The sequence below is a fragment of the Quercus robur genome, chromosome 7 (assembly GCF_932294415.1).
Source record: "Quercus robur chromosome 7, dhQueRobu3.1, whole genome shotgun sequence".
Taxonomy (NCBI): domain Eukaryota; kingdom Viridiplantae; phylum Streptophyta; class Magnoliopsida; order Fagales; family Fagaceae; genus Quercus; species Quercus robur.
The window spans coordinates 20108999-20121194 of NC_065540.1; the positions used below are offsets into that span (position 1 = coordinate 20108999).

General features: G+C 33.8%; 1 protein-coding gene and 1 pseudogene across 1 annotated transcript; both read left to right on the plus strand.

The window, feature by feature from the left end:
- The first annotated feature begins 1677 nt into the window (after window positions 1–1677).
- On the plus strand, window positions 1678–4004 carry LOC126691138 (probable glutathione S-transferase; annotated as a pseudogene).
- A 4563-nt stretch (window positions 4005–8567) lies between these two features.
- Window positions 8568–10841, plus strand: LOC126692687 (glutathione S-transferase U8-like). Its single transcript, XM_050388384.1, has 2 exons — window positions 8568–8979; window positions 10261–10841. Exons 1-2 carry the CDS (start codon window positions 8668–8670, stop codon window positions 10612–10614), a joined length of 666 nt encoding a protein of 221 aa, XP_050244341.1. The 5' UTR covers window positions 8568–8667; the 3' UTR covers window positions 10615–10841.
- Window positions 10842–12196: the final 1355 nt, after the last annotated feature.

Sequence of the window (12196 nt, forward strand, 5' to 3'; positions counted from 1 at the left end):
CAACAAAGAAGTATTGTTAATGATGCTAGATTAATGATTTGGCACAAGGTTCTCATGGATGAGCGTGCATAGTTGACGCATGATACCGAAGGATGGTATACGAGAGACCCATAGGTAACACGTGTATGTGTAAATTAGATTTTTAGAGATTACTTTGAGAAAACCTCTAAACCATAACTAGAGCACACTTAAACACCATTTTGAAAAAGATTTATAATAGTGTTTCTCTACCAACAAAGACAAGGAAGAACAAGAGTAAAACTAAATAAAGAGAAAAAGACAAGAAATTACGTGTGTTGGAAAATTTAGACCCCGGTTGATAGAATTAACAAGTTTTAAATCCAAATTGTTAATTAGATTTATTATTGATAAAAACTTATTAAAGCAAACAAACATCAATATCATGTCAAAATCATGCATCGGAAAAATAAATAAGACAAGATATGATGACCTAGGAAAACCAATGAAACAAACTAGTTTCACAGTAAAAAACCTAGGGGGAAACCTTCCCAAAAAGCAATCCACTATAGTAAAGAAAAGTTTCAGATCTAGTACAAACCTCTGTCCCTAGATTCTACAATCCCCGTAAATAAACTTACAGCAGAAACCTTCTACCGCTTCAGAACCTCTGAACTCTTTAATATATGAACGCCACCCTTTTTGCACGAATCTCAGTACGTGACTAACAAATGATGCACAGCTCCCAGTATGTGACTCACTCACCAACTTGAAGAAAATTGTTGGTTGCAAAGTTCTTCACTTCATCAACAATGAAGATCAAGAAGCACTTGGTTACAAAACCCTAAGGCGCAAAGACGCAGTAGCTTCTTTCAGAGAGAATAAGGTATCGGTCACTTTTTGCATATGTTCATCTTGTATTCTCTTATGTGACAGCTTCTAAAATAAGCCTTATATATGTTTAGGATTGTGAGAAAAGAAACCCTACAAAAACACAAAAACATGAGCCAAAAATCAGATCTGAAAATCTGAATTCCTGTAACCTTGATAGATACCTTGATCGATTGAGAATGTGTCGAGTTTCATTCATTAAATCTCGATAGATAGCTATCTGTCGAGCAGCTGTTGAGCTATCTTTCTGTAGGTGTCGAGCTATCTATCCAGCTTTAATGAATAGCCCTTCTTCACTTGTTTCTTGGTCAAATCTTCATGACTTTAATACTAGACTTGAACAACATGTTTCTTGAAGTACAAAACACATCCTAGATCTACCCAAATACAAGTAAAGTGCGTTTTGTCAAAAGATTAGCTAATTACACAAAATATGTCCTTAACAATGTGAAAAACCCATGACAAAGGGGTGAAAAACCATGGTGAGGAGCAAGGATTTGGTGTCCTTCCTCTTGCAAGAATATTACATTCCTTTTCAATGAGACCAAAAATACATTTTTTATTCTCTATTCAGTGTCAGCTTTTGTCATTTCTTCTTGTCCTTTTCTACCTTACTCCTCGTATATTTGCCGATACCTAGAATGACTAGTGTACATATCCTTTTATAGTACATGGAAGAACACCTGGTATACAAAGGCAGGTGGCAACACTCTATTAGTGTTTGCAAATCCTAGATGACAACTAATCAATAGTACACATTTGTCCGCTGGAAGAGAGAAAAAAGCTCAGCTGCTTGGAGGAGGTATGTGGGGAAGGACAACACATGTCATGGTTGTAGGAAGCTATGATCATGGGTTTTGTTTCTTCCTCAAGCCAAAGGGGGAGCTACACGTGTCTACTGTGTTGCCCAAGCAAGGTACTATCCAAAATAGGAAGTGACTAGAATCTCTCTCAGGGTAGCGCTTGGTGATCAGTACAGTACATCAGAGAGTGTCCCCCTTTCCTTTAGATTCTAGCAGCTGTGTGTAGCTCACGCCATTGAGGTGCTCAAGGCGTAACTTCCCTCCTCAAATACAACCCAGTTCACAAGAAGATTCTCGTGCTTGTACACAACAGAAAGCCTTTAGCTGAGTCACTTGTTATTCTAGAATACATTGATGAGACTTGGAAAGACCATCCCATCTTGCCCAAAGATCCTTATGAGAGAGCCAATGCTCAATTCTAGGCCAAGTTCATAAACGAGAAGGTAAATATCATTTACTATTAAGCTATTCTAAATTATAAATTTGTCATGTCCTAAACAAATTATAGTTAAAATTTTATTTATTGGATTTAGTAATGTAAAAAAATATCTTTTAAATTTTAAATGATCATAGTATTGGATGTATTTTAAATTTATAATTTTTCTTTTATAAGATATTGTACTAATATTTAATTTAAACTACTATTGCTAGGGTCATATTTTGTTGTAATTGGATAATTCTTTGACAAAATACACTTAACTTGTAATTGGGTAGATCTAAAATGAGTTTAGTACTTCAAGAAACATGTTGTTCAAGTCAATTATTAAAAACATGAAAATTGATCCAAGAAACAAGTGAAGAAAAGCTATTCACTAAGTCTCGACAGATAGCTTAATAGATGCCTGTTATCGAGACTTAATGTGAAACTCAATAGATAGCTCAACAACAGCTCGATCTATCGAGATTTACGATTTTAGAATTTTCAGATCTTAAATTCGGCCCAATCTTGTATATTTGTTTGGAGTTTCTTTTTTCATAACCCTAGACATATATAAAGCTTATTTTAAAGGCCGTTACACACGGATACAGAGACCAAGAGACTTATATTCTTCGTGTGAAATTATTGCGTTTGTATGCCATAGGGTTTTGTAACTAAGTGCTTCCAGATCTTCATTGTTGATGAAGTGAAGAACTTTGCAGCCAACAACATTTGTTCAAGTTGCTGGAGTTAGTCACGTACTTGGAATCCATGCAAAGGGTTAGTCACAAATAGGAGGTTTGTGCATCAAGGGAAAGAAGGCTACTATAAAATCAAGTCCAATTGGGTATTAGAGCGAAGGTTCAATTGTAGGTTGGTATTTCGAGATAGGGTAAGGGTAGTTGGTACGATTCCTTATACTTGTAACGTCTTGATTGTTGATTAGTAGATTCTTGGGAGTTGTGACCTTAAAATCACTCAGTAAAATTTTTGCCTTGCGATTTTTCCCCATTTGTCAACAAATCACTGTGTCAAATTTATTTTCCGTTGCTTTTATTTATTTATTTTTTTGTGATTTGTCGATGCCTCCACGATTTGCATGAAATTGAACCTAATTAATCAACTTGGGTAATTGAATTAATTAACTGGGGTCAAGTTATCTTAATCCAACAACCATGATATTAATCAATTTTTAAATGAAAATAGCCCTTCTCCAATCAAATAGCGGTTTCTCAAGTGGCTTATAAATTATGATTCTAGTTTCTGTTGTTTTTATTTTTGGTAATCTTATTGAGTTTCACAACCTCGGTTGTCAGTGGTAGTAAATTTCCAGTTAAAATTGTGTATGTTAAAGATAAATCATTCAAAAGCAAATACCCCTGCGTGCATTGCAGCCAAAGATTCCATAAACTATGTGTCCGCGAGCTTGTTTTTTATTTGGTTTTTTTTTTTTTTTTTTTAATTTTATAAACAATCGTTGGAGAATAGAGATATAAATTATCAATTAAGAGAAAAGGAGAAAAACTGTAACTCGCACTAAAATTTGAGTTTTCTCTATTTTCTTTTAATAGTGCTTGCCTGCAAGATGGAAATCTTGCTCGTGTGAAGAGAAAGAGCGTGAGAAAGCTGTGGAAGAAGCATCTGAGCTTCTACAATTTCTAGAAAATGAGCTCAAGGAACAGAGGTATTTGGTGGAGAGACTATAGGACTGCTAGACATTGCTGCTAACATCATAGGCTACAAGGTTGTAATTTTTGAAGAAGGTTCTGGGGGTAGAGTTGTTGACAAAGGAGAAATTTCCCAAACTTTGCAATTGGGCTAATGAGTTTGTGGGTGTCAGTGCCATCAAGGAAAATCTACCTCCTAGAGACAAACTAATTGCCTTTTTGCGAAATAACTTTGGGCTTGGTAATGCTTCCAAATAGGTGAACGTACACTCACCACTCACAGTTGGTGCATATTATTACGTAATAATTGACTGCTTTGTCATCAATCGGGTTCTTATGTACTTTTGTAATTCCATGTGATTCATTTGTAACAGTTTATGAATTTGTTTAAGCCTTGTACTTGCTTACCCTATTGCAGTTTTTCTATAAAGTGTTCTCCACTCTTGTTTATCCTGTCAAATAAAATTTTTGTAAACTGACATTCTTCACATACATCTAAAAAATATCAAAATGACTACTGCGCACCCTTGGTGTGATGGTTACTCAACAAGTATAAGTGCTTGTGCGGTGTGGGGGGTAAGGGTCAAGGTTCAAGTCTCTAAGAGGGAGCTTCATACACATATACACTTAGGTTAGGTTAGAGTAAAATTTCTATCTTGTATTAAAAAAAAAAATCAAAATGAAAAGAGATGACAACGGTAATAAGAGTGTCAACAAAGGATAATGAGCAATAGAGACAGACATCTTCTCATTGTCAATATTTAATTCAGTAATTCCTAAGTTAAACATTTGGCTTCAAGACGAGCCTTGTAACACTAAAAAGATATATCTTTGTAAGTTTAGGTGTTCTAAACTCACTTTAATAATATGACTCCCTTGAGGCAAATCACCTGGTCCAATGTCTGAGTTTTGGCACGTGTATCCAATTGTTCATTCATTAGAGTATTAGTATTGGTGGTGCTAAAAAACTAAATTGCTATTTTTAACACCACAATATACAAAAAGTGTGCTACATTGGAGGTGGTATACGTAAAAATTTTAACTACTCAACTACAATGCATAACCATCTATAGTTGTGCATTGTAGCTCAAATGTTAAAAGAAAATAATATATTTTATTCTTTCTCCCATTAAAATAATATTTATTTCCTTTTTTCTTTTTCTTTTTTTTCCCCTTCACTCCATAGTTCCACTCACTCTCTTCACAATCTCATCCAAGCTTTCTCTTCCTCCACTCTCACCCACCAAGCCCAGTCCTCCATCTCCCCTACCCTTTTCTGATTTATCCTTTTTCCTCAACTCGCAGCTCACCTAAGCTTTCTATTTAGTCAACCATCTTTGTTCCTTCTTGTCGCCCCAAGCCCCATTGCCGACCCATCTCTCTCCCAGTCACCTTCTCGCCAAGCCATCTTGCCCACAACGCAATCCACCACCATGCCCAAACCCTATTCCCAAGCAACTCCACCAGCATCGCCTTCTTCGAACTCAATGGCATGAGGTGAGTTGAAATTGGTGAGGCGTCAATGGCATGAGGCGAACTCGATAGAGAGGAATGAATCGAAGTTGAAACTGAAATTTTCACTATTGCCACCAACTACGACGACGTCGTTTTTGGTTGCAGCTCTAAGTTTGAGCGTGAGGCAAATGGGTTTTCTGTTGATGAATGGGTTTTGATTTTGAGGTTAATGGATTTTATTTTGGTTTTTTCTTGGTTAACAGGTTTTGTGGTGGATCGTGACTGGGTTTGTGGTGGTGGATCAATGGTTGATGGTGGCTGAGTTTGAGATGGTGGATTGTGGCTGGTGGTGATGTTGTGAATGGATTTAGTTTGAAGAGAAGACAAAGAGATAGAGATTAAGAGAGAGAAAAAATAATAAATAAATGATTAGTGTTTAACTTTGACGTGAAAATAAGAGCGAGTGAGTTGTGAAATAGTAAGTTAAAATAGATAAGTGGCTTTTTGTGGTGCCAAATTGCTAAATTTTTGGCACCACCAATGTTGATGCTTGTTACCCCAAAGGGCTAAATAATGAGGCCTCACATAATGAGTGAGATTTGTGTAAAGTTGCTAATGCATGATAACAATTTAAATACTGAATGTGTGATGATGGAGGTTCTACCCTCTTACCTGACTGAACTAGTGAAGGTTTGAAGTAGTTTAATTCAATGGCAGAGCCAGAAATTTTCTCAAGGGGGGCCAAACTAAATGAATCATTATATTCCGGTATCCTTAATTCTCTCAATATAAATGCATGACTTTATTTTTGGAATTTTTTCATGCTAAAGAGATAAATTTACTTATTTATTTTTATAAATAAATGTTTGCTTTAAATGCTCTTAATTAAAATTGTTAAGGACATATTTTATGTAATTGGTTAATCTTTTGACAAAATGCACTTTACTTGTAATTGGGTAGATGCAGGATGAGTTTAGTACTTCAAGAAATAAGAATTCAAGTCAAGTATTAAATTCATAAAGATTTGACCAAGAAAGAAGTGAAGAAAAACTATTCATTAAAGTTCGATAGATACCTCGACAAAAACAATATCTATCGAGATTTAAGAACAAAGCTCGATAGAAGCTCGACAGAAGCTAAATCTGTCGAGGTCTACGAAATTAGGAATTTCAAATCTAATTTTTGGCCCTAGCTAACATGTATGTGTAGGGTTTCTTTTTTCACAAACCTATATATATATATATATATATATATATATATATATAAAAGACTTATTTTAAAGGTTGTTATACATGGAGAACACATGCAAAAAGTGACCCAGTGTCTTATTCTCTTTGCAAGAAGTTACTGCATCTTTTGTGCCTTAGAGTTTTGTAACCAAGTACTTCTTGATCTTCATTGTGCATGAAGTGAAAAACTTTGTAGCCAACAACCTTCTTCAAGTTGCTGGAGTTAGTCACATACTGGGATCTGTGCAAAAGGGTGGCGTTCATATATTAAAGAGTTTAGAGGTTCTGAAGTAGTAGAAGGTTTCTGCTGTAAGTTCATCTATGGGGATTGTAGAGTTTAGGGACAAAGGTTTTGTACTAGATCTGAAACTTCTCTTTACTATAGTGAATTACTTTTTGGGAAGGTTTCCCCTCCAAGTTTTTTACTGTGAAACTAGTTTGTTTCATTAGTTTTCATGGGTTATCATATCTTGTCTTATTTACTATTTCGTTGTACATGATATTGATATTTGTTTGTTTTAATAAGGTTTATTCATAATAAATCTAATTAACAACTTGGATTTAAAATTTGTTAATTCTATCAACTGGGGTCTAAATTTCCCAACAAAAATTAATGATATATGACAAAAAGCCAATATTAAAAGGAAAATAAATTAGACAACAATAAATTAAAGAGTGTTTGTAATTTTTTTAATTGAAGGGGGAGGGACCATTACCAGAAATTTATTCAAAATTTTGACATTAAAATAGAGGGGGGCGGGCATTTTTGAATATGCTAGGCCCCCCCTCCCCCTCCCGTATTATCAAATTCCTCATATTGGGTATATATATATATATATATATATATATATATATATATATATATGACTAGGGCTCTCCCAAAAGTAGGAGCAATTGCCTCTATAGATGTTTTTTTTTTTTTTTTTTTTTTTTTTTTTTTTTTTTTTTTTTCCCCATAAAAAATGAGACTCAAATAAAGAGATCAACAAAAGATTGAAATTGTGGAATAGGAAAGGTATGGAGCATCTTATGTTTCCATAACACAACATGACAAAAGCCTAAGTCATTTGGTTATAAGTTGTAACATCTATACCTGTTCTTTGTTCAAGATTGTAACCTAAAAAGCAACATATATTGAGAATGTATGATTGTAGTTTATTGCACTCGTGAGTTGGAGGATGACAAACTAGGCACAAACAAAGTCTCTAAGCTAACTATAGTTAGGAGAAGTGCCAAATAGGTGTTCAGAGGGTGTTGATTATGCAAAAGGGATAAGGATAATCAATTAATGGTTTGAGCAACAGTAAGATCTGTTTACCCTCAAAAAGAGTTAGGAACATATGAAAATTTATCAAAATTTATTGTCCAAACTGTAGTGTCCAAAAAACATATCAAATTTTGCTTTCTCCTCAACCATTATGTTGTGAATCGATGTACCTAGGGGGAGGTGGAATTCAAACATAAACATGAGATAATATAAACTAGTATAAAGTATTCCAATGCCATTGGGTTATCATCTAAACCTCAAGAGGTAAATCAATTTTTTTTTTTTGGTCCAATTAACACGAAATTCAATAAAATAAACTATCAGAAACTTATACTAGCAAGAAAACTATACAATACTAAAGAGTACAATAATGTTATATATAATACTCCCTCATTTCACACGATTAGTGAGTCTTACCATAAATTTTAATTAGTGTGATTTATTATTATATGTAAAGAGAAGGTATAACATTATTGTATTTTTAAGATATTGTTTACTCGTCCTAACAAATCCCCTAGTCATTCAATTTATCGTGCAAAGCAAGTTTTCCTGTACCTTTTTTTTTTTTTTTTACGTATTTGATTAAGTAAAGAATTTGAGGTTACCTGTACAGACCGTAATAGCCCCTTCTGAGATCATCAATGAGCTATGGGCTGAAATGATTCCTGAATATAAATTGGGTTTTTTCCTCTTTAAATAATAACCTGCATTTGACCGATCCATTAACTATGCAGCTTCTTCAGCAAGTCTTCAACCACCCTTATCCAAAAAAAAAAAAAAAATCTTCAACCACCACCTAGTCCCACATTTTAGAACCTATTGACCAAGAAACAAAAAAATAATACAAACAGCCAAAGGCTTAACCTCCAAGTAACCATTGTGCCTAGGGTTTATAAAAGGGCATCAGACGCAGAAGGTAGAGCCAAGCCTTTGAATCTTATTACAAATTCCGTAAAGTGCAGGAACAAAGAGTGTCATTATGGCCGAAGAAGTATTGGTGTTTGGTGCGTGGGGAAGCCCTTTTAGTCGCAGAGTAGAGATGGCTCTGAAACTGAAAGGAATTGAGTACAAATACATTGAAGAAGATATAACCAACAAGAGCCCTTCCCTCCTCAAATACAACCCAGTTCACAAGAAGATTCCTGTGCTCGTACACAATGGAAAGGCTGTCGCTGAGTCACTTGTTATTCTCGAATACATTGATGAGACTTGGAAAGACAGTCCCATCTTGTCCAAAGATCCTTATGAGAGAGCCAATGCACGATTTTGGGCCAAGTTCATAGACGAGAAGGTAAAATATCATTTACTCTTAAACTTCTTCAAATTGTAAATTTATAATGTAAAAAAATAAAATCAGCATGGTTTAGTTTTTTTCTTTTTTTAATTTATTTGATTTATTTTTTTAGTTTAAACCTGGAAATGTGGTAAAATAAATTTTATATTTCTAATAAAGATACCATTTTGGTACTCACATTTTGAGTTCACGGTAAATTTCAACTTTACATTTTGGTCATTATTATTTTAATTTGGAGTCAATTTAGTACTTTTATTTATTATTATTATTATTATTTGATAGATAGTAACAAAGAGGGCATATGGGATTATTAAGCACTACCAGGGACGGAACCAGGATTCATACCTGGGGGGGCCAAAGCTTAAAACCAAAAAAAAATTTATGAAAATAAAAACTAATATCTATTTCATATTCAACAAAATACTACCTACAAAATAAGTATTTCTTAAACATTTCATATTATAAAACACATCAACAAAGTATAACATACAAAATAAATGTTTCTTATTTTGTGCACGATTTTTCTTTAGTCCATATTTATTTATTTTATTTTGGTTTTGTAGTTAAAGGGGCATGAATTTTATTTATTTATTTATTTTCTTGTAGATCAATCTCTAAATATTTTAGAGGAAGAGAGACAAATATATATATATATATATATATATATAAGGGCAAATCTTAATTTTTTTATATTAGTTTTTTTTTGGGGGGGGGGGGGGTGCAATGGCCCCCCTCTTGCATAGTGTAGGTCCGTCCTTGAGCACTCTATGATCCTAAATAACATATACTTCTAGAGGCATGACTTTTCGTTTTTTTTTTTTTTAATGGGGATAGGGGTGTTAGTTCTTGAAAATCGTAGTGACATTAACAATTGTAAATGGCAACATAATTCTAATAATCCTCTCATGTGGGCCGAAAGGTGGGTTTTTTTTTTTTTTTTTTTATAATTAATTTATTTAAATTGAAGATATTGTATAAACAAAGTTCAAGTCCATGATTAACTTCTTTGATACCATGATATATTACTAATTATTTCAAAAGTTTAAACATTTAAAAAATGGCTAATTTAATTATTTAACCATTATTCTTTTTTTTTTTTTAGAGAAATTTAACCATTATTCTAATAACGTAGCCAAAGGCTCTAATGAAAAAACATGTATTAATAATTATCTATTTATGCTTTTTGTATAAGCACTTGTTGGAGATACAATTTATCAACCTAGAGAAATAGACTGCGAGTCACACTAAATTTGGAATTTTCTCTATTTCTTTTTTTAGTGCTTGTCTCCAATATTTAAAGCTTGCTGGGGTGAAGAGAAAGAGCATGAGAAGGCTTTGGAAGAAGCCTCTGAACTTCTACAATTTCTAGAAAATGAGCTCAAGGAAAAGAGGTATTTCGGTGGAGAGACTGTTGGACTGCTAGACATTGCCGCTAACATCATAGGCTACTGGCTTGGAGTTTTTGAAGAAGCTTCGGGGGCAGAGTTGTTGACAAGGGAGAAATTTCCCAAACTTTGCAATTGGGCTAATGAGTTTGTGAGTGTTAGTGCCATCAAGGAAAATCTACCTCCTAGAGAAAAGCTGATTGCCTATTTCCGAAATCGCTTTGGGGTTGGTGCTACTTCCAAATAGGTGAACTTACACTCGCCACTTATAGTTGGTGCAAATTATTGCATAATAATTGACCACTTTGTCATCAATCGGGTTCATATATGCTTTGTAATTTCTTGTGATTTGTCTGTAATAGTTTATGAATTTGTTTGAGCCATTGAGCTTGTACTTGCTTACCTTGTTTCAATTTTTCTATAAAGTGTTCTCCACTCTTGGTTATCCTATCAAATAATAATCTTGTAAACTAACATCCTTCACATACATCTTAAAAATATCTCAATGACAAGAAGTGATAACTGTTGGATCTCAAATAATATTCCAACCAACATTATTAATCCCAAATAGTAATCACACACAAAAATACAAATACTTACGTAAAAAACCCTTTCTCCTTAAAGGGAAGAACTACAGGACAAACTCCGAATCAATTTCGTTATTCTCAAATCAATTACAATGTCTATTGTGTATGTCTCACGGCTAACGAAAAATATTTCTTATTTTTCTTTACTCTCACACACACTCTCTTTGTGTCTCATGGCTAAAGAAAAATCATTTTTATTTTTCTTTACTCTCACTCACTCTCTCTTTGTGTCTCATGACTAAAGAAAAATCTCTTTGTTTTTTTGTTTTTGTTTTTGTTTTTTTTTTTCCTCACACATACTTTCTTTGTGTCTCACGGCCAAAGAAAAACATTCTTCTTTTTCTTTATTCTCACACACTAATTATTTATCTAGAGGGCTGCAACACTTTTCTCTCTTTTCTTTAGCTTTCTTTTCTTCTTATTTCTCTTTTCCACATAACTCTCCTTGACTATTTTGTCAAACGGCATAATTTGCTTTCTCCTCCTTTGCTATCTTCTCTTCTTCTTTCTCTTTTCCACATAACTCTCATTGGCTATTTTCTTAAAGGCGGCAATACTTTGATCTACTCCTTGATTATCTTCTTCAAGGTAGCAACACTTTGCTCTCTCCTCCTTGCCTGTCTCCTTGAAGACAGTAACACTTTGCTCTCTTCTCCTTTTCTATCTCCTAAGCGAAAATCTTTTTTTTCTCTCTTGGTGTCACACTCAATTTTCTCTCACCCCATAGAGAAGACCCTTGGGCCAAAGCCATCAAATTCTTTGTAGCATTGTTTATTTAAAAGACTATTTTCCTATTCTCTCATAGACTAGAAATACATTACTTCTTTAACAAGGAATAGTCTTTCCTTCCACACCAAGGAATAGTCTTTTCTTCCACACAAAAAAAAAACCTAAATTAATTTTTCCTTCTTTAACTAGGAAACCTAATTAAATTTTCAAGCCACAATTAGAATTTGAGGCAATTTTCTAACAACAACTATAATAAGAGTGTGTACAAAGGATAAATGAGCAACAGAGACAAGCATTTTCTCATAGTCAATATCTAATTCCTAATTTAAACATTTGGCAACAAGGCAAGCCTTGTAGCCCTAAACAAATTTATATTTGCAAGTTTTGGTCTTGTACACACATAATAACTCCCTTGAGGCAGATCACAAAGTCCTATGTCTAAGTTTTAGCATGTTTATCCAATTATTCTTTCATTACTTGTTACCACAAAGAATTAAATGAGGCCTCACAGAA

What these genes read in the sequence shown, in the direction of transcription:
- LOC126692687 (XM_050388384.1), top strand. Translation starts at nt 8,668, where the DNA reads ATGGCCGAAGAAGTATTGGTGTTTGGTGCGTGGGGAAGCCCTTTTAGT. An exon ending in CCAAGTTCATAGACGAGAAG is followed by an intron (nt 8,980 to 10,260) that starts GTAAAATATCAT and finishes TTCTTTTTTTAG; the next exon opens with TGCTTGTCTCCAATATTTAA.